Source organism: Oncorhynchus keta, unplaced genomic scaffold (genome assembly GCF_023373465.1).
Source record: "Oncorhynchus keta strain PuntledgeMale-10-30-2019 unplaced genomic scaffold, Oket_V2 Un_scaffold_6615_pilon_pilon, whole genome shotgun sequence".
Classification (NCBI taxonomy): Eukaryota; Metazoa; Chordata; class Actinopteri; order Salmoniformes; family Salmonidae; genus Oncorhynchus; species Oncorhynchus keta.
Window position 1 is genome coordinate 87,872 of NW_026290988.1, and position 20,527 is coordinate 108,398.

Sequence of the window (20,527 nt, forward strand, 5' to 3'; positions counted from 1 at the left end):
AACGACGCCCGGGCCAAACCTTAACCTGAATGACGCCCGGGCCAAACCCTAACCTGAACGACGCCCGGGCCAAACACTAACCTGAACGACGCCCGGGCCAAACACAACCTGAACGACGCCCGGGCCAAACCCCAACCTGAATGATGCCGAGCCAAACCCTAACCTGCCCGGGCCAAACCCTAACCTAATGCCAAACCCTATCCTAATGCCGGGCCAAAGCCCACCTGAACACCGGGCCAAAGCCCAACCTGAACGACACCCGGGCCAAAGCCCAACCTGAACGACACCCGGGCCAAACCCTAACCTGAACGACGCCCGGGCCAAACCCTAACCTGAACGAGCCCCAAACCCTAACCTGAACGACGCCGGGGCCAAACCCCAACCTGAACGACGCCCGGACCAAACCCTAACCTGAAATGCCAAACCCTAACCTGAACGACGCCGGGGCCAAACCCTAACCTGAACGACGCCCGGGCCAAACCCCAACCTGAACGACGCCGGGGCCAAACCCCAACCTGAATGACGCCGGGGCCAAACCCTAACCTGAACGACGCCGGGGCCAAACACCAACCTGAACGACGCCGAGCCAAACCCTAACCTGAACGACGCCGGGCCAAACCCTAACCTGAACGACGCCGGGCCAAAGCCCAACCTGAACGACGCCCGGGCCAAACCCTATCCTGAACGACGCCGGGCCAAAACCCTTACCTGAACGACGCCGGGGCCAAACCCTAACCTGAACGACGCCGGGGCCAAACCCCAACCTGAACGACGCCGGGGCCAAACCCCAACCTGAATGACGCCGGGGCCAAACCCTAACCTGAATGACGCCGGGGCCAAACCCTAACCTGAACGACGCCCGGGCCAAACACTAACCTGAACGACGCCGGGGCCAAACCCCAACCTGAACGACGCCCGGGCCAAACCCCAACCTGAACGGCACCGGGCCAAACCCTAACCTGAACGGCACCGGGCCAAACCCTAACCTGAACGGCACCGGGCCAAACCCTAACCTGAACAACACCGGGCCAAACCCTAACCTGAAAGGCACCGGGCCAAACCCCAACCTGAACGGCGCCGGGCCAATTGTGAGCCGCCCCATTCGGACTCCCAATCACGGCTGTGTTGCAGCCTGGAATCGAACCAGGGTCTGTAGCACCCGGGAGCCTTACATAATGACTGTTCATCAGCCCAGTACCCCATCAATAAGAGATATGTGTTGCCTTACATAATGACTATTAATCAGCCCAGCACCTCATCAATAAGAGATATGTGTTGCCTTACATAATGACTATTAATCAGCCCAGCACCTCATCAATAAGAGATATGTGTTGCCTTACATAATGACTATTAATCAGCCCAGCACCTCATCAATAAGAGATATGTGTTGCCTTATATAATGACTATTAATCAGCCCAGCACCTCATCAATAAGATGTGTTGTCTTACATAATGACTATTCATCAGCCCAGCACCTCATCAATAAGAGGTATGTGTTGCCTTACATAATGACTATTAATCAGCCCAGCACCTCATCAATAAGAGATATGTGTTGCCTTACATAATGACTATTAATCAGCCCAGCACCCATCAATAAGAGATATGTGTTGCCTTACATAATGACTATTAATCAGCCCAGCACCTCATCAATAAAGATACATAATGACTATTCATCAGCCCAGCACCTCATCAATAAGATGTGTTGCCTTACATAATGACTATTAATCAGCCCAGCACCTCATCAATAAGAGATATGTGTTGCCTTACATAATGACTATTAATCAGCCCAGCACCTCATCAATAAGAGATATGTGTTGCCTTACATAATGACTATTAATCAGCCCAGCACCTCATCAATAAGAGATATGTGTTGCCTTACATAATGACTATTCATCAGCCCAGCACCTCATCAATAAGAGATATGTGTTGCCTTACATAATGACTATTAATCAGCCCAGCACCTCATCAATAAGATGTGTTGCCTTACATAATGACTATTAATCAGCCCAGCACCTCATCAATAAGAGATATGTGTTGTCTTACATAATGACTATTAATCAGCCCAGCACCTCATCAATAAGAGATATGTGTTGCCTTACATAATGACTATTAATCAGCCCAGCACCTCATCAATAAGAGATGTGTTGCCTTACATAATGACTATTCATCAGCCCAGCACCTCATCAATAAGAGATATGTGTTGCCTTACATAATGACTATTAATCAGCCCAGCACCTCATCAATAAGAGATATGTGTTGCCTTACATAATGACTATTAATCAGCCCAGCACCTCATCAATAAGAGATATGTGTTGCCTTACATAATGACTATTCATCAGCCCAGCACCTCATCAATAAGAGATATGTGTTGTCTTACATAATGACTATTAATCAGCCCAGCACCCCATCAATAAGAGATATGTGTTGCCTTACATAATGACTATTAATCAGCCCAGCATCTCATCAATAAGAGATATGTGTTGCCTTACATAATGACTATTAATCAGCCCAGCACCTCATCAATAAGAGATATGTGTTGCCTTACATAATGACTATTAATCAGCCCAGCACCTCATCAATAAGAGATATGTGTTGCCTTACATAATGACTATTAATCAGCCCAGCACCTCATCAATAAGAGATATGTGTTGCCTTACATAATGACTATTAATCAGCCCAGCACCTCATCAATAAGAGATATGTGTTGCCTTACATAATGACTATTAATCAGCCCAGCACCTCATCAATAAGAGATATGTGTTGCCTTACATAATGACTATTAATCAGCCCAGCACCTCATCAATAAGATGTGTTGCCTTACATAATGACTATTAATCAGCCCAGCACCTCATCAATAAGAGATATGTGTTGTCTTACATAATGACTATTCATCAGCCCAGCACCTCATCAATAAGAGATATGTGTTGTCTTACATAATGACTATTAATCAGCCCAGTACCTCATCAATAAGAGAGATGTGTTTCACTATCAACCCTGCTACTTGTGGGACGTGCATCCCAAATGATACAGTGCACTACTTTTCACCAGAGTCCTGTATGTGACCTGGCATCGGGTGTCATGTGTGACTCTGTGGTGTTGTAATCTCACGTGCTGTTTGAAGAGCTTCTCCTGGGCTTTAGACTTGTGTAGGAAGTGGTGTCTGGACCAGTCTCCAGAGGTGAGTGCTCTGAAAGCCTTCTCCAGGTTGTCGTGCTTCTTGAACCGCTCGATTATCTCCTTCAGCTCTTCCTGTCTTCCCTTGATTGGTCGAAACCTGTCACGACATCACAGGTGTCGTCGATAACAACAAAACATTCCAGTTTCCAAATACCATTCATATTATCTAGCAAAACGTTCTAGAAGGAAGACTATAAAGTGAATAAGAGACAACATTTCACATACAAAAACATTTCCTGATCATTCTATAGTGCTCATTGTGAGTAACTGCAATTGATTCGATTTCTATACTGCTTTTCCAGACAGTAGCACTCTGACAGAGATGAGGTCTAGACCTGGCTCAGTGATGAGAGAGGAGGAAAGAGGAGGTCTAGGCCTGGGTCCATATTCGCAGTGTCCCCGAGTGCTGATCTGGGATCAGTTTGGCCTTTTAAATCCTATTGAATAAGAGGGGGAACCTGATCCTAGACCAGCACTCCTACTTTGAGATGCTTTGTAAATACAGTTTGGGATATAGACAGGTTGCCTGGAAACACCACACAAATGATGCAGAGATATTCTGGGTACTTTTTAAAACACACATTCTACTTAAAAAACAAATGAAAAATGTAATGATGTCGACACCATCTGGAATCTGTGATACGCCCCACCGCGCTGACGAGGCCCACCGCGCTGCGGGGAGATGAGGCAGGACCCATGGCTAACTAGTGTTAGCACAATGACTAGAACTCCATAGACATCAAGTCATTGAGCAAACGCTAGCTAGCAACCTTCAAACTGCACACAGACATAAAAATGATATCCATGAGTTTAATTGCCAAAATCTCACACTCTTTAAAATCAGTCTAGAGTTTAGCAAGGGAAGCCCAGGTATTGGATGAGGATGAGGGTCAGGGTCAGGTTTAAGGTTAGGGTTAAGGCCCCAGACTGACCTGGTGTTCATCTTGTGTGTCTGGAAGCCCAGATAAGGGTCGAGGATGAGGGTCAGGTTTAAGGTTAGGGTTAAGGCCCCAGACTGACCTGGTGTTCATCTTGTGTGTCTGGAAGCCCAGATAAGGGTCGAGGATGAGGGTCAGGTTTAAGGTTAGGGTTAAGGCCCCAGACTGACCTGGTGTTCATCTTGTGTGTCTGGAAGCCCAGATAAGGGTCGAGGATGAGGGTCAGGGTCAGGTTTAAGGTTAGGGTTAAGGCCCCAGACTGACCTGGTGTTCATCTTGTGTGTCTGGAAGCCCAGATAAGGGTCGAGGATGAGGGTCAGGGTCAGGTTTAAGGTTAGGGTTAAGGCCCCAGACTGACCTGGTGTTCATCTTGTGTGTCTGGAAGCCCAGATAAGGGTCGAGGATGAGGGTCAGGTTTAAGGTTAGGGTTAAGGCCCCAGACTGACCTGGTGTTCATCTTGTGTGTCTGGAAGCCCAGATAAGGGTCGAGGATGAGGGTCAGGTTTAAGGTTAGGGTTAAGGCCCCAGACTGACCTGGTGTTCATCTTGTGTGTCTGGAAGCCCAGATAAGGGTCGAGGATGAGGGTCAGGTTTAAGGTTAGGGTTAAGGCCCCAGACTGACCTGGTGTTCATCTTGTGTGTCTGGAAGCCCAGATAAGGGTTGAGGATGAGGGTCAGGTTTAAGGTTAGGGTTAAGGCCCCAGACTGACCTGGTGTTCATCTTGTGTGTCTGGAAGCCCAGATAAGGGTCGAGGATGAGGGTCAGGTTTAAGGTTAGGGTTAAGGCCCCAGACTGACCTGGTGTTCATCTTGTGTGTCTGGAAGCCCAGATAAGGGTCGAGGATGAGGGTCAGGTTTAAGGTTAGGGTTAAGGCCCCAGACTGACCTGGTGTTCATCTTGTGTGTCTGGAAGCCCAGATAGGGTCAGGTTTAAGGGGTAAGGCCCCAGACTGACCTGGTGAGGATGAGGCTGGTGGTGAGGTCAGTGGTCAGCTTTAAGGTTCCCAGAGGACGGGTTAAGGCCCCAGACTGACCTGGTGTTCATCTTGAACCCTGGGAAAACCAGATGAAGGGTTGAGGATGACCTTTCCATCCGGGGAACACACAAATCAGGTTTAAGGTTAGGGTTAAGGCCCCAGACTGACCTGGTGTTCATCTTGTGTGTCTTATTAAGCCCAGATAAGGGTGAGGATGAGGGTCAGGTTTAAGGTTAGGGTTAAGGCCCCAGACTGACCTGGTGTTCATCTTGTGTGTCTGGAAGCCCAGATAAGGGTCGAAATGAGGGTCAGGTTTAAGGTTAGGGTTAAGGTCCCAGACTGACCTGGTGTTCATCTTGTGTGTCTGGAAGCCCAGATAAGGGTTGAGGATGAGGGTCAGGTTTAAGGTTAGGGTTAAGGCCCCAGACTGACCTGGTGTTCATCTTGTGTGTCTGGAAGCCCAGATAAGGGTCGAGGATGAGGCTGGTGGTGAGGTCATCGTGCTCACACAGCTCCTTGGCGGTCATCCCAGAGGACGGGATACAGCGTCGCTCCGCCTCCAGGCTGGCCGCACTGAACCCTGGGAAAAACATGAGAGTAAATGAGTACGGTGAAGTTATCCCTAAGACCAGCGGTTCCCAACCTTTTCCATTCCGGGGGAACACACAAATCAATATTTAAAAGCTTGAGGACACCATACTCGGAACCATTTTAACATGTCTTGGCGGTCATATTATTATTAACTATTTGCATTGTGAAGAGTAATGTAATATTGATTAACAATACGATTAATACTCCCAACTGTAATTCATTTAAAAAAGAACAAGAAAAAAACATTTTGTAAAAATAAATAATTTAAATTGTGGACCAACGTGGACGTTCGTCAAATTATTATTATGATTTATAAATGTTTTCTTCCACAAAATGAATAACAATTGGGAGTATAAAATCATAAGCAATGTTACATTCAAAATTAATATAAATAATAAATAATAATAATATGCCTTTAATTTGTTATATTCACTGCAAAGATTGACAACATTTGACCGCCGATTTATTTAGTTAACTTCTTATGGGCAGGTGAGACAGTAGCGTCCCACCTGGCCAACATCCGGTGAAATGGCAGGTGAGACAGTAGCGTCCCACCTGGCCAACATCCGGTGAAATGGCAGGTGAGACAGTAGCGTCCCACCTGGCCAACATCCGGTGAAATGGCAGGTGAGACCGTAGCGTCCCACCTGGCCAACATCCGGTGAAATGGCAGGTGAGACCGTAGCGTCCCACCTGGCCAACATCCGGTGAAATGGCAGGTGAGACAGTAGCGTCCCACCTGGCCAACATCCGGTGAAATGGCAGGTGAGACGTAGCGTCCCACCTGGCCAACATCCGGTGAAATGGCAGGTGAGACAGTAGCGTCCCACCTGGCCAACATCCGGTGAAATGGCAGGTGAGACAGTAGCGTCCCACCTGGCCAACATCCGGTGAAATGGCAGGTGAGACAGTAGCGTCCCACCTGGCCAACATCCGGTGAAATGGCAGGTGAGACAGTAGCGTCCCACCTGGCCAACATCCGGTGAAATTGCAGAAATTCAAAACTACAGAATTATAAATATTTAACGTTCATAAAATCACAAGTGTAATACATAAAAATAAAGTGTAACTTCTTGTTAATCCAGATTTCAAAAAGGCTTTACACCATGTGATTATCTGAGGACAGCGCCCCGCATACAAAAGCATGAAAAACATATTTCAATCAGGCAGGTGCGCCACCAAAGTAAGAAATAGCGATATAATAAATGCCTTACCTTTGAAGATCTTCTTCTGTTGGCACTCCAAAAGGTCCCAGATACATCACAAATGGTCCTTTTGTTCGATAAATGTCCTTCTTTATATGCATAAAAACTCAGTTTAGCTGGCGCGCTTCAGTCAATAATCCACCCAGTTTCCCTCCATCAAAATGCATACAAAATTAATCCCAAACGTTACCAATAAACTTTTCCAAACAAGTCAAACAACGTTTATAAATCAAACCTTAGATACGTCAATAAACAATACAAAATTAAGACGGAGAAACGTTATTGTCTTTCCCAGAGAAAAATACCAAAGAACGCGCTCTCTTCCACACGCTTGGAAACACTACAGCCAAAATGGGAGCCACCTAGAAAAACTACAATTTCTGGCTCATTTTTCCAAAAACCAGCAGTTCCTAGGGCTTCCACTAGATGTCAACAATCTGCGAGGATGTCGCCTTATAATAAAAGTGACACCCATTGAAAACAGTGGACAACTTGTTTCAGTGTTTTCTATCAAATCTACCAATTATATACATATCCTAGCCTCTGGGCCTGAGTAACAGGCAGTTTACTTTGGGCACGCTTTTCATGCGGACGTGAAAATACTGCCCCTTACCCAAGAGAGGTTAAAATGGTTCCGTGAATGGTGGAGCTTTTGACAGTGATTTGGTGTTCCCCGGGAACGGAAAAAGGTTGGGAACTGCTCCCAAGACGCTAATCTTGTTGCATTTCCCCCACTATTGGTTAAGGTTAGGATAAGTGGGTCATTCCATAGCGAAACATTTTGCAACAGAAAGCTAAAAACCTGTGCTGTTATTGGACAGTATCAAGTACACAGTAGGCCTACGGCTCCGTTTCAAAATGTTGTGTCCTAACTGAACTAGGCCCAGGGTCATTCACGAGGAAACAAACTGAAGCCAACGGACTGAAAATGGGACAGGATTACCTGAACGTGTCCAATAAGAAACTCTGTTTTTTGCTGCAAATGTTTTCCCATTGTAAAATGTTTTGATATGGTGTACACTTATGAATATGACCCACATATGATAGAATATATTCCCAGTCCAAGTACTCACGGCGGCTACATCTCCTGCTGCCAGTTCCTGGTCGGAGAGAGCTCCTCTGTGGGTGTAGCTGCTGCTGGGAGCGGGTCTGGCTCTGGCTCTGGCTCACGGGCTGCTGCTCACTGGTGGAGTACCTGCTGCCATTCAACACCATGCTCTTGGATTGGCCCAGCCACTTCATACCCATAAGCCCCCTGGTCCAGTTGCATTGAGTCTCTGAGTTGAGGGAGCACTCAGAGTGGGGAAGACTGGAAGCTAGGGGCTGTCACCTGGGGTGGGAAGAGGAATGGATGAAGACCCAGTTAGAGACCACACACCATCTCATTACATCATCCAGTCATACTGAAGACATGGTCTCCACCCTGAACAGATGGGTGTGGGCCCGATCAAAGTGCCTGCGTACCCATATTTTAAGTCCGAGCCAGCCCTAGCATTTTGGGGCCCCTATGAGAAATTGTTGCCCCCCACCTTGCGAGCAAATCACTTTAGCCACCCCCCCACACCGGACAGCAGAGAAGAAAATGTTTTATAATTAATTTCCTGCCATTCTACACATTTTGCCATGGGGCGAAGAGAAGATTTAGCAATTTAATAACTTCATGCAATTATACTGATTTTGCCAATAGGGCAGAAACAAAACCATGCAGTTTCAGAGCTCATTTCCTGCAAATCTACACATTTTCCCATATGGTGGAGAGAAATGTTTGCAGTTTTTAATATGATATTTGAGTGAGAGAGAGAAACTAAAAATCAAAAGTGGTCGGTAATTCACCCATGACTACGACAAGTTTAGATAGCTAGCCGCTAGTCTAACTTACAAATATATATATTTTTGCTGACAAGGGCTAATTGAGTGACTGTCAGTGAATGATGAGAGAAACTGCTGATGCACAACCAGATTTATAAATTGCAACTTGTGTATTTGTTGAGGTGACGCTGCAACATGTCCCCCTGTGCAACTAGAGGCGACTTGATCTCCTTCACTCCACACAGAAACACATACAAAGCTCTCCCTCACCCACCATTTGGCCAAATATGACCATAACGATATCCTTCTGATTCCTGCTTACAAGGAAAAATTCTAAACAGGAAGTACCAGTGACGGAAGTGGTCAGATGAAGCGGTTGCTAAGCTACAGGACAATTCAAAACGGGAAGTACCAGTGACGGAAGTGGTCCGATGAAGCGGTTGCTAAGCTACAGGACAATTCAAAACGGGAAGTACCGGTGACGGAAGTGGTCCGATGAAGCGGTTGCTAAGCTACAGGACAATTCAAAACAGGAAGTACCAGTGACGGAAGTGGTCCGATGAAGCGGTTGCTAAGCTACAGGACAATTCAAAACGGGAAGTACCGGTGACGGAAGTGGTCCGATGAAGCGGTTGCTAAGCTACAGGACAATTCAAAACGGGAAGTACCGGTGACGGAAGTGGTCCGATGAAGCGGTTGCTAAGCTACAGGACAATTCAAAACGGGAAGTACCGGTGACGGAAGTGGTCCGATGAAGCGGTTGCTAAGCTACAGGACAATTCAAAGCGGGAAGTACCGGTGACGGAAGTGGTCCGATGAAGCGGTTGCTAAGCTACAGGACAATTCAAAACGGGAAGTACCGGTGACGGAAGTGGTCCGATGAAGCGGTTGCTAAGCTACAGGACAATTCAAACTGGAATATGTTCGAAGATTCCGATAACATTGAAGAGTTTACAGGACATCAATCACATTAACTCTTGTGTGGTGACGGTCTGTGGACCAATTTTCAACCTTTACTAAAAGAAAAATTATACTATGATTTATTTTTTCAACCTGAGAATTGGCCTTGCCTCATTTTCATTGAGCTCACACTGTGCACCCTCCTAGTAAATTTATATTACATAAGCAAAATTACATAGTCAGCTGGAGTAGGCTAATTAAAAGTGTGGAAAAGTGTGAATCATTCATAAAAACAATGAAAAATTAAACAAAAAAGGGTTTGCTGTGGGCCTTCCTCGGTCTATTTTCCTCCCTGGGCCTGCTGTTTACACACAGCACCAAGAACCTGTCTTTCTCCCAATCTTTGAGTTTGACAGTGTGTGAAACTAGAAATGTCTTGTGGGAACCTGCACAATGTTATTACAGTACATTAATTCATGCATTTCCCTAGTTTACCCCAGCCAGCAATTTGGGAAGGACACAAGAAAATAAATAGCTTTGCATGTGTGACTCTTACCACAATCAATCAGATGGGAAAAATAGGCCTGCTCAAGCCTTAGAAACAACTTCCATATACCATTGAAACCAGTAGACATTGTTTTATGACATCTATCATTGCAGTAAACATTTTGTTTTATAACATCTACCAGAAACCAGTAGTCTATTGTTTTATAAGGACTTCCTGTTACCATTGACCAGTAGTCTATTGTTTTAGGCACATCTACCATTGAAACCAGTAGTCATTGTTTTATAGACATTCCATTGAAACCAGTAGTCGGTTTTATAAGGACTTCCATATACCATTGAAACCAGTGGTCTATGACAATAGACAGTGTTTTATAAGGACTTCCATATACCATTGAAACCAGTAGTCTATTGTTTTAAGACATCTAGCCATGGTGAAACAGTAACTATTGTTTTATAGACATCTACATTGAAAGCAGTAGTCAGGTTGAGACATCTCTGTGAAAGCAGTAATCTATTGTTTTCCATAGACATCAACACGGTCATTAAGAAAGCAGTAGTCTCTTGTTTTATAGACATCTGCAAAAAGATGTAGTCTATTGTTTTATAGACATCTACCAGTTCTAAGCAGTACCACTGTTTTATCTTGACATCTGCATTCAAAGCCAGTAGTCTATTGTTTTATAGACATCTACCATTGAAACCAGTAGACTCTTTCGCTCAGGGGCTGGTTTCAACATTCTCTCATTGTCTGGTAGCCAGATGCCCATTCACCACACCTTACTGCACTAATAATGTTAACAAATAATAGTTGATCAACATTTGAAGCTAAAGGTTCTGATCATTTTAATTTTATGTAGGTCCTACTGGTTGTATGAATTTGTGATCCATCAAGGCGCCAGAGTCTGGTTGGGCCATTTGTTTCTGGTGCTGACCAATACAAGAGCAACGCTACAAGGGGGTAGTGGGTAGCTTGGCCCAGTCATTCAAACACAAGGCCTAAGTAAATTGAATTAAATTGCCAAAATTACATCCATTAGCCTACTCCTGGCTGTACAGAACTAAATCGAATCATTCATATAAGCTACTAAAGCATGATTTGGCCACAGAGGGTCATTAGCTTCCCTAGCCGTAATTCATATATTTTAAATCACATTGACTACAGTTGGAAGGAAAGGCAGCCCGCTTGGTAAATACCCTAATAGATGATTGAGTTGTGACAGTCAGTGTAAAGTAGAAGACGGCCCAGAAGGCATATCGCAATATTTATCAATTCAGTGTCGGGAAAACCTAGTTTGGAAAGCAAAATGGCTAAAATTATCAATGGCTACTGTTTTAAAAGAGAAGAAAATGAAAAGACAAACCATGTCTTAGTTCTACACTTAATAGATGGGAACAACAGTAGGCCTACAGCCCATCTCCATAGCAGCAGCGGAGATGCACAATGTCCCCGGAGAGTCATTTCTGCACAATATGCAGTAAACATTTTGGGATTACATAATGAAAAGTTGGACAGCAGAAGATCACAGCATTGACGCGTGGGAATCCCCTCCTGTACTTCCTGTTCACCCAGGACTGCTGCCAGGCACGACTCCAAAACACCATCATCAAGTTCTCTGAAAACACGCGGTGTTCGGCCTGACCACCAAATATTTAATAAGACCGCCTGTGAGGAAAGTTTGGTCCAGTGACCTAGCAGTGTGTTGCCAGGACAAAACCAGTTCCTTCAACGTGTCAGCAAGACAAAAAGGAGCCGATGGTGGACTACAGGAAACGGAACAGCAACGCCCCCAATCTACATCGACGGGGCTGTAGTGGAGCAGGTTGAAAGCTTCTCTGTGTCCACGTCACTAATCAATTATCACGGTCCATACACACCAACACGGCGTTAAGAAGGCACAGGACAATAGGACGCCTCTTCCCTCTCAGGAGGCTGCAAAAAGATGTTAGTCATGGGTCCTCAGATCCTCGAAAGTTCTACAGCTACACCACTGAGAGCATCTTGACTGAATGCTTCACCGCCTGATATGGCAACTGCAGAGGAATTACATCCGACCAAAAGGCGCTACAGGGGGTAGTATAAGGCCCAGTACATCCATGGAAAGAACAAGGCGCTACAGAGGGTAGTGGGTAACTAACTACATCCATGGTGCTGGATGCACAAGGCGCCATCAGGGGGTAGTTCTTACATCCATGGTGTCGACGTCCACCAAGGAATCACCACAGGGGGAGTGGGACGGCCCATACATCCATGGTGTCGACAACAAGGCGCTACAGAAGGGTAGTGGGTGGCCCAGTACATCCATGGTGTCGTCTACCACAAGGCGCTACAGGGGGTAGTGGGTGCGGCCCAGTACATCCATGGTTACCACAAGGCGCTACAGAGGGTAGTGGGTACCACAAGGAAAGCGGCTACGTTCATTTCTCTGCCACCAGAGCAATGGGTCCTCCACTCCTTCCATGGCTGGTTATGCAGGTGGCCCAGTTTCATCCATGGTGGACCACAAGGCGCTACAGTAGGGAGCCCTTCTTCCCAGTACATCCATAGACTGCCCAACCCACAAGGCGCTACAGAGGGTAGTGGTCGGCCCAGTACATCCATGGTGTCGACCACAATGCTACAGGGGGTAGTGGGTCAGGCCCAGTACATCCATGGTGTCGACCACAAGGCGCTACAGAGGGGTGAGTACATTTTTTGTTTCCTCCATCCATGGCCTGTCAGACATCCATGGTGTCGACCACAGGTGCTCCATCTTTGTCCACTAAGATTTCTTCCTTTAACAGTGGGTGAGTATTGGGATGGAATGAGGAGATCCAGGACCTCTATGTCAGTTGGTGTCAGAAGGCCCTAAAAATTATCAGACTCCTGCCACCCAAGTCATAGACTGTCTTTCTCTCTGCTACCGCACGGCAAGCGGTACCGATGCACCAAACCTGGAATAGGGCGGTATCCATGTCTTCAAGGTTTTGAACACACCGTTGCTGGTATTTTGGCCCATTCCTCCATGCAGATCTCCTATAGAGCAGTGATGTTTTACAATAGGGCGGTATCCATTTCTCCCCAGTGATACCTTCATACCATCCTTGGGTTTACGCTATTACCAAATGTTTATATAAACAAGAAGATCACCCAGGGTGGGAATCAAGGCTTTAACTCTGCATGCTGGCAAACGAACAAACAGCATTACGTTTCTTCAAATAGAAAACACGCAAATTCCGTTGCAAATAGATAGTAAATATTTAATAAGGAAAACAACGCCTGAGAGAAAGTTTAGGCCTCCTGAATGGAAATGACTAGCAGTGCTGCTTCAAAAACAGGACAAAACAGTGAAGCCTACCCAGTGAATCACAAGATACAAAATATAACAAAACTATTAAATAAGAAATAACACAAAGAACTACAATCAGACTTTTGTTCAGCAGCAGGAATATCGCACCTATTGAGCAACAAAAATATGTAAATAAAACGTAGGCCTTCGAAATGACCAGCAGCTTAGATGCCAGGTACAATAGGACAGTCAAAATAGGACAGTCAAAATAGCTAATTGTTAGCATGTTCTGACCGGTCTTAAAAACAAATAATGTCCAAATAGTAGTAAAAATGTGACATCAGTTCAGCACAATTTACAAAAATCACCACATGCTTGTAATAAAAGCAAAACTATAATAACCCAACTCTTATATAAGGCTATCATTTTTAAATTGATTTTGCACAAGTAGACTAACTACAAATGGTAATATACTGTTTTGCTGGATGTGCTGAGAAAACATCTTAGTTCTTTGCCAGGCAGACCAGCAAACGTCCACCTTTCTGGAATCATTCTAAGAGTTTGTTCCCTGTAAAATAATCGCTCTGAAGCTGAACGTGTGGCACATCTTCCAGCTCAGTTTGTGGGCAGCCTTTTTGCAGCTAAAATGTTTACAGTATTCATTTCTCTGCCACCAGAGTTTCTCTTCAAAAGTGCCTCTACCTCCAGCTCAATGGGTCCTCCTCTCCTTCCATGGCTGGTTCATGCAGGTAAGCTTTCAGTTTCATCAATGGCGGGAGGCAGCTAGTGCAACAGCTGAGGTGTTCTTCCCAAAGAAACCCCTTCCGGGCATTTGACAGGCAGTTTCCGAGGATCTTCAGTCATGGTGAACTTTTTGTTAAGAGTCTGTCCAGTGTGCTATCATGGTAACACTGGACAAAAATGTCTGTGGTCGAGGAAAAGGGATGTTTTCCGCACCCGACACTAAAACCAAGCCTGTCATCGGACTCAGTAAAGTGCCTCCATCTTTGTTCAATATTTTCTTCCTTTAACTGGGGGTCTAATGGGATGGAATCATGATGGTGACATATTGCTTTGTCCACCAGGTGGAACCAAACCATTTATTCTTGTATGATGGAAACAGCATCCGTGACTTTGTCCACCAGGTGGTGGCTTTTTGTATTTAACGCTGAACAAAAATATATTTTTTAAACGCAACAAGTTGTTGGTTCCATGTTTTATGAGCTGAAATAAAAGATCACAGAAATGTTCCAGTATTTCGCTCAAATTTTGTACACTAATTAGTTTACCTGTTAAGTGAGCATTTCTTCTTCGCCAAGATAATCCCTTCACACCTGATGTGCCATATCATGAAGATTAAATAGTTAATCGAACTCCGACCTGGACTTTCTGCATTGACCACACCCCTTTGCTCTACCTTATTTGACTCATCACATGCTGTTATTGTTTATTATTCATCCTGTTGCCTAGTTACTTTACCCCTACCTACAGTGCACCCGGAAAATATTCAGACCCCTTCACTTAAAAAAAAAAAAATTAAATACATTTTACCCAGTGAATTGCCTCCGATGCACCGATATGACATTTTACACTGCTCTAGTATTCTTTATAATGTTCTGTTTTGACCACAAACAAGTCACTGTCCTGTGTGGATAAACATGTGACATCACATTAGAACAATTTTATAAAATTAAACAGCTTGTAACAATAGCGTAGCAAAACTGTAATAACCCAACTCTTTTTCGCATTTTTTAAAGGAATTGTAATATACTGTTTTGCAATGTAGCAACTGTAATAACAGAGTTGAAATGTTTGTTGGCTACACATTACAAATGGTAATGTATGTAAACATTACTGTACAAACAACCAAAACCTCTTCTTTACTCATCAGCTACAGAGTTTGTTTTAAAAGGATTCGATTTGCCAAAACAATTCAAACATTTCAGCTCAGTTCTCTGATTGCAGCTGTAATGTTTACAGTATTGTTTGCTGTTATTGTACAGTTTCTCTTCAAAACTAACATCGAATTTTAGTGCCTCACCGGAGTGATGTCAGCTAGGATGACTGTGTGGTGTTCTTGAAAAAACCATTACTTCGGGCATTTAGAATGAAGTTTCCTGTTTCAGTGAGGTGAACTGTTAAGTGAAATGTAGCTTGTCCAGTTAACACTGGACAAAAATGTCTGTGGTCGAGGAAAATGATCCGCACCCGACACTAAAACCTGACATTGTCAACTTGTTGAGAGCACCAGCTGTTTTTGAATAACTGCTCTCAGTGTACTGGGGGGTGGTGATGAACTTTAAACATGACACCAGGTGAACCAAACCATTTATTACCAGGTATATTCCGTGTCCAAGGTGAACCAAACCATTTATTGTTGTTCAGGTGGTGGTTTTTGACGCTGAACAAAAATATATATTTTTAAACGCAACAAGTTGTTGGTTCCATGTTTTATGAGCTGAAATAAAAGATCACAGAAATGTTCCAGTATTTCGCTCAAATTTTGCATACAGGTAATTAGTTTACCTGTTAACGTGAGCATTTCTGAGGCAAGATAATCCCTTCACACCTGATGTGCCATATCATGAAGATTAAATAGTTAACGAACTAGCTCTTATCCTGGACTTTCTGCATTGACCACACCCCTTGCTCTACAGTGGAACATTTGACTCATCACATCTGTTATTGTTTATTATTCATCCTGTTGCCTAGTTACTTACCCCTACCTACAGTGCATTCGGAAAATATTGAAGAGTTAAAAAAAATTAAATACATTTTACAGGGAGGATGCACTGTTTTGTCATTTTACAAGGAAGCGAGCACCGCTATGACATTTTACAGGGAGCGATGCACCAATATGACTTTTCTCATAGTAAATATTTTTACTAAAAAAACAACTGTCAGGAATTTGAAAACAGACTAAAAGGTTTGCGTGTTTTGGCTAAAAGGTGATGTAAACATCCAGCTGTACATTCGTTTGCCAGAAGACATGGATTACATCCAGCCAACATTCCACACTCCAGCTAAAAGCTGCCGCATCCATGGTCTTAACCCGGAAGTTTATAAGAAATCCTGCTATCCCCTCTGATGAACCATCAAACAGGAAAAGGTCAATACAGGACTAAGATCGACCCTATCGTACAACACACGGCTCTGATGCTCGATCTGGATGAGGCAGGGCTTGCAAAATACAGACTACAGGGAAGCACATCCGAAGCTGCCCAGTGAAAAGAGCTTACCAGACGGGAGTTAAACTACTTCTATTGCTCGCTTCAAAGCAAATAACATTGAAACATTCATGAGAGCACCAATCCGGAAGATGCTTGCAGTCGATGTGAGTAAGAACTTTAAACAGGTTCCACGCAAGGCCAAATAAATTACCATACGTACGGCGAACTCATGACAATGTGAGTGTTTCAGGATTTTTCCCTTCCGAGTCTGTCATACCAACATGTACCTATGATGAAAATTACGTCCCTCTCCCAGAACACTCAAGTAACCTGATAAATGCACATCTGTAGCCATTGTGGCACTGACCTTTGACTGAAAGGCTTTTTTGCCCCACCATTATTTACATTTACATTTAAGTCATTTAGCAGACGCTGCCTTATCCAGAGCGACTTACAAATTGGTGCATACACCTTATGACCACCAGTGGAAACAGCCACTTGCATCTAAATCTTGTTGGGGGATGTGAGAAGGATTACAGACCCTTACTTACCCTATCCTAGGTATTCCTTGAAGAGGTGGGGTTTCAGGTGTCTCCGGAAGGTGGTGATTGACTCCGCTGTCCTGGCGTCTGAGGGAGTTTGTTCCACCATTGGGGGCCAGGTCAGAGAACAGTTTTGACTGGGCTGAGCGGGAACTGTACTTCCTCAGTGGTAGGGAGGCGAGCAGGCCACCGGTGGATGAACGCAGTGCCCTTGTTTGGGTGTAGGGCCTGATCAGAGGATCTGAGGTGGTTCTCACAGCTCCGAAGGCGAGCACCATCAGTCTTGTAGCGGATGAGCAGAACTGGAAGCCAGTGGAGAGAGCGGAGGAGCGGGGTGACGAGAGAACTTGGGAAGGTTGAACACCAGTTCTGATGAGTTGTAGTTTAATGGCACAGGCAGGGAGCCCAGCCAACAGCGAGTTGCTAATCAAGACTGGAGATGACAAGTGCCTGGATTAGGACCTAGCGCCGCTTCCTGTGTGAGGCAGGGTCACTCTGGATGTTTAGAGCATGAACCTACAGGAACGGGACACCGCCTTGATGTTAGTTGAGAACGAGGGTGTTGTCCAGGATCACGCAGAAGGTTCTTAGCGCTCTGGGAGGAGGACACAATGGAGTTGTCAACCGTGATGGCGAGATCATGGAACGGGCAGTCCTTCCCCGGGAGGAAGAGGAGCTCCGTCTTGCTGAGGTTCAGGTTGAGGTGGTGATCCGTCATCCACACTGAAGACTGCCAGACATGCAGAGATTCGCCACCTGGTCATCAGAAGGAGGAAAGGAGAAGATTAATTGTGTGTCGTCATAGCAATGATAGGAGAGACCATGTGAGGTTATGACAGAGCCAAGTGACTTGGTGTATAGCGAGAATAAGAGAGGGCCTAGAACAGAGCCCTGGGGACACCAGTGGTGAGAGCGCGTGCAGAGAGACAGATTCTCGCCACGCCACCTGGTAGGAGCGACCTGTCAGGTAGGACGCAATCCAAGGTGGTCCGCGCCAGGATTAGAGGCAGACTCGGAGAGGGTGGAGAGGAGGATCTGATGGTTCACAGTATCGAAGGCAGCCGATAGGTCTAGAAGGATGAGCAGAGGAGGGAGTGAAAGCTTTAGCCAGAGCTCTCCGTGATACAGAGAAGAAGTCTCTCAGTTGAATGACTAGTCTTGAAACCTGACTGATTTGAGCCCTGTCATTCTGAGAGAGATGGTAGAGCTGGCCAAGGACGGACGCTCAAGAGTTTTGGAGAGAAAAGAGAGAAGGGATACTGGTCTGTAGTTGTTGACATCGGAGGGATCGAGTGTAGGTTTTTTCAGAAGGATGCGCTCTCTTGAAGACGGGAGGGACGAGCCAGCGGTCAGGGGATGAATTGATGAGCGAGGTGAGGTAAGGGAGAAGGTCTTGAAAGTCTGAGAGAAGAGAGAAGAGGGGATAGGGTCAAGAGAGGCAGGTTGTTGCCGGCCCACAAGGCGAGATTTCATCTGGAGAGAGAGGGGCAGTGGGTCAAGCATAGGGTAGGGAGTGTGAGCAGAACCAGGCGGTGTCTCTTGACTTAGCAATACGAGGATAGGATGTCAGACCTTCTTTTCAAAATGGTTGACGAAGTCTATCTGCAGAAGGGAGGAGGGAGGGGGGAGGATTCAGGAGGGGAGAAGGTGGCAAAGAGCTTCCTGTTAGAGGCAGGGGAATTTAGAATGGTAGAAAGTGGCTTTAGCAGCAGAGACAGAGGAGGAAAATGTAGAGAGGATGTGAAAGGATGCCAGGCAGGGAGGAATGATTTCCTCAAAGGTAGACCGGAGCCCTGTTCTGTGAGCTCGCCCAGAGCCACGGAGCGGGAGGGGAGGACCGAGCCGGCCTGGAGGATTTGACTTATCAAAGGATGCAGTAATTGATGAAGGGTTGAGGAGGCAGAATCAGGAGATAGGTTGGAGAAAGTTTGAGCAGAGGGAAGAAGATGATGGAAAGGAGAAGCGGGGGAGAGAGAGCGAAGGCTGACGGCGCGATATCCGAGTGACAGTGTGGGAAGTGTTGGATGAAAGAGGGAAAAGGATACAAGGTAGTGGTCGGAGACTTGGAGGGGAGTTGCAAAGGTTAGTGGAAAACAGCATCTAGTAAAGATGAGGTCAAGCGTATTGCCTGCCTTGTGAGTCTGGGGGGAAGGTGAGAGGGTGAGGTCAAAAGAGGAGAGGAGTGGAAAGAAGGAGGCAGAGAGGAATGAGTCAAAGGTAGACGTGGGGAGGTTAAAGTCGCCCAGAACTGTGAGAGGTGAGCCGTCCTCAGGAAAGGAGCTTATCAAGGCATCAAGCTCATTGATGAACTCTCCGAGGGAACCTGGAGGGCGATAAATGATAAGGATGTTAAGCTTGAAAGGGCTGGTAACTGTGACAGCATGGAATTCAAAGGAGGCAATAGACAGATGGGTAAGGGGAGAAATGGGACCACCAGAGATGAGGTGGTGCCACCACCCGCTGACCAGAAGCTCTCGGGGTGTGCGCAGAACACGTGGGCGGAAGGAGAGAGCAGTAGGAGTAGCAGTGTTATTGGTGATCCATGTTTCCAGAAAAGTGCCAAGAAGTCAAGGGACTGGAGGGAGGCATAGGCTGAGATGAACTCTGCCTTGTTGGCCGCAGATTGGCAGTTCCAGAGGCTACCAGAGACCTGGAACCCACGCAAGACGCGCTGGGACCAAAGGATAGGGTTCGCGGCCAAAGTTGGAACGTTTGTATGGTCTAAAGAGAGAACAGGGCTAGACAGACACATAGTTGACAGGCTACAGAAAAGGCTACGCTAATGCAAGGAAATTGAATGACAAGCGGACTACACGTCTGAATGTTCAGAAATCACTCTCTACTATTATTCTGACATTTCACATTCTTAAATGATTAAAAGATACAGTGAAGACCTAAGACAGGTTATTTTTACTACACTAATTAAATCTGATTGTAATAATTCTACAGTGCTGAATTCGGGGTAGCTGGCTAAAGCAGTGTTGATACGCTGAGTTAAAAGAACCAAACAACCTAGGAAATCGGTCAAGACTACACAATTATCTTTGAAACAAAGACAGCTATGTAGCTAGCTACGATCAAACAAATCAAACCGTTGTACTGTAATGAAATGAAAATGTGATACTCCCTGACCGGTGATTGAATTCAAACAAAATGTGATACACCTAAGATGAATGTACAACACGGGTTCTGATGCTAGCTGTTAGCTGTGGCAGGGCTTGCAAGTCCATTACAGACTACAAAGGGAAGCACATGGAGCTGCCCAGTGAAAAGATAATCACCAGGACACAGCTAAACTACACAATTATCTTGAAACAAAGACAGCTATCAAAGCAAATAACATTGAAAACATTCATGAGAGCACCAGTGATGCTTCTGGAAGACTGTGAGCATGCTAGCTCCGCAGTCGAATGTGAGTAAGAACTTTAAACAGGTCAAAATTCGCA

At 45.4% G+C, this 20,527-nt stretch overlaps 1 protein-coding gene and 2 long non-coding RNA genes across 5 annotated transcripts in view; 1 reads left to right on the forward strand and 2 right to left on the reverse strand.

Annotated features, from left to right (window-relative positions):
- The window catches only part of LOC127929335 (histone-lysine N-methyltransferase KMT5B-like), a 44,668-nt gene that overhangs the window by 20,142 nt on the left and 3,999 nt on the right, over positions 1-20,527 (reverse strand). Inside the window, exons 2-4 of the mRNA XM_052517311.1 lie at positions 7,961-8,217; positions 5,524-5,671; positions 3,108-3,273 (exon numbers count right to left, since the gene is read on the reverse strand). Coding sequence (XP_052373271.1) covers positions 3,108-3,273; positions 5,524-5,671; positions 7,961-8,135 — 489 coding nt within the window. The 5' untranslated portion in view covers positions 8,136-8,217. The remainder of the gene's footprint in view (positions 1-3,107; positions 3,274-5,523; positions 5,672-7,960; positions 8,218-20,527) is intronic.
- LOC127929340 (uncharacterized) lies at positions 1,069-2,386 on the reverse strand. Of its 2 annotated transcripts, none has more exons than XR_008134520.1 (3): positions 2,179-2,386; positions 1,737-1,848; positions 1,069-1,366 (listed from the first exon to the last, which is right to left on the reverse strand). It is a non-coding gene; the product is annotated as an uncharacterized LOC127929340 (long non-coding RNA). The 2 variants fall into 2 exon arrangements; XR_008134521.1 differs by having other exon boundaries at positions 1,737-1,960.
- LOC127929339 (uncharacterized) lies at positions 4,115-4,962 on the forward strand. 2 transcript variants are annotated; one of them, XR_008134519.1, is made up of 3 exons: positions 4,115-4,164; positions 4,347-4,528; positions 4,699-4,962. It is a non-coding gene; the product is annotated as an uncharacterized LOC127929339 (long non-coding RNA). The 2 variants fall into 2 exon arrangements; XR_008134518.1 differs by lacking the exon at positions 4,115-4,164 and adding an exon at positions 4,185-4,252 and having other exon boundaries at positions 4,441-4,616.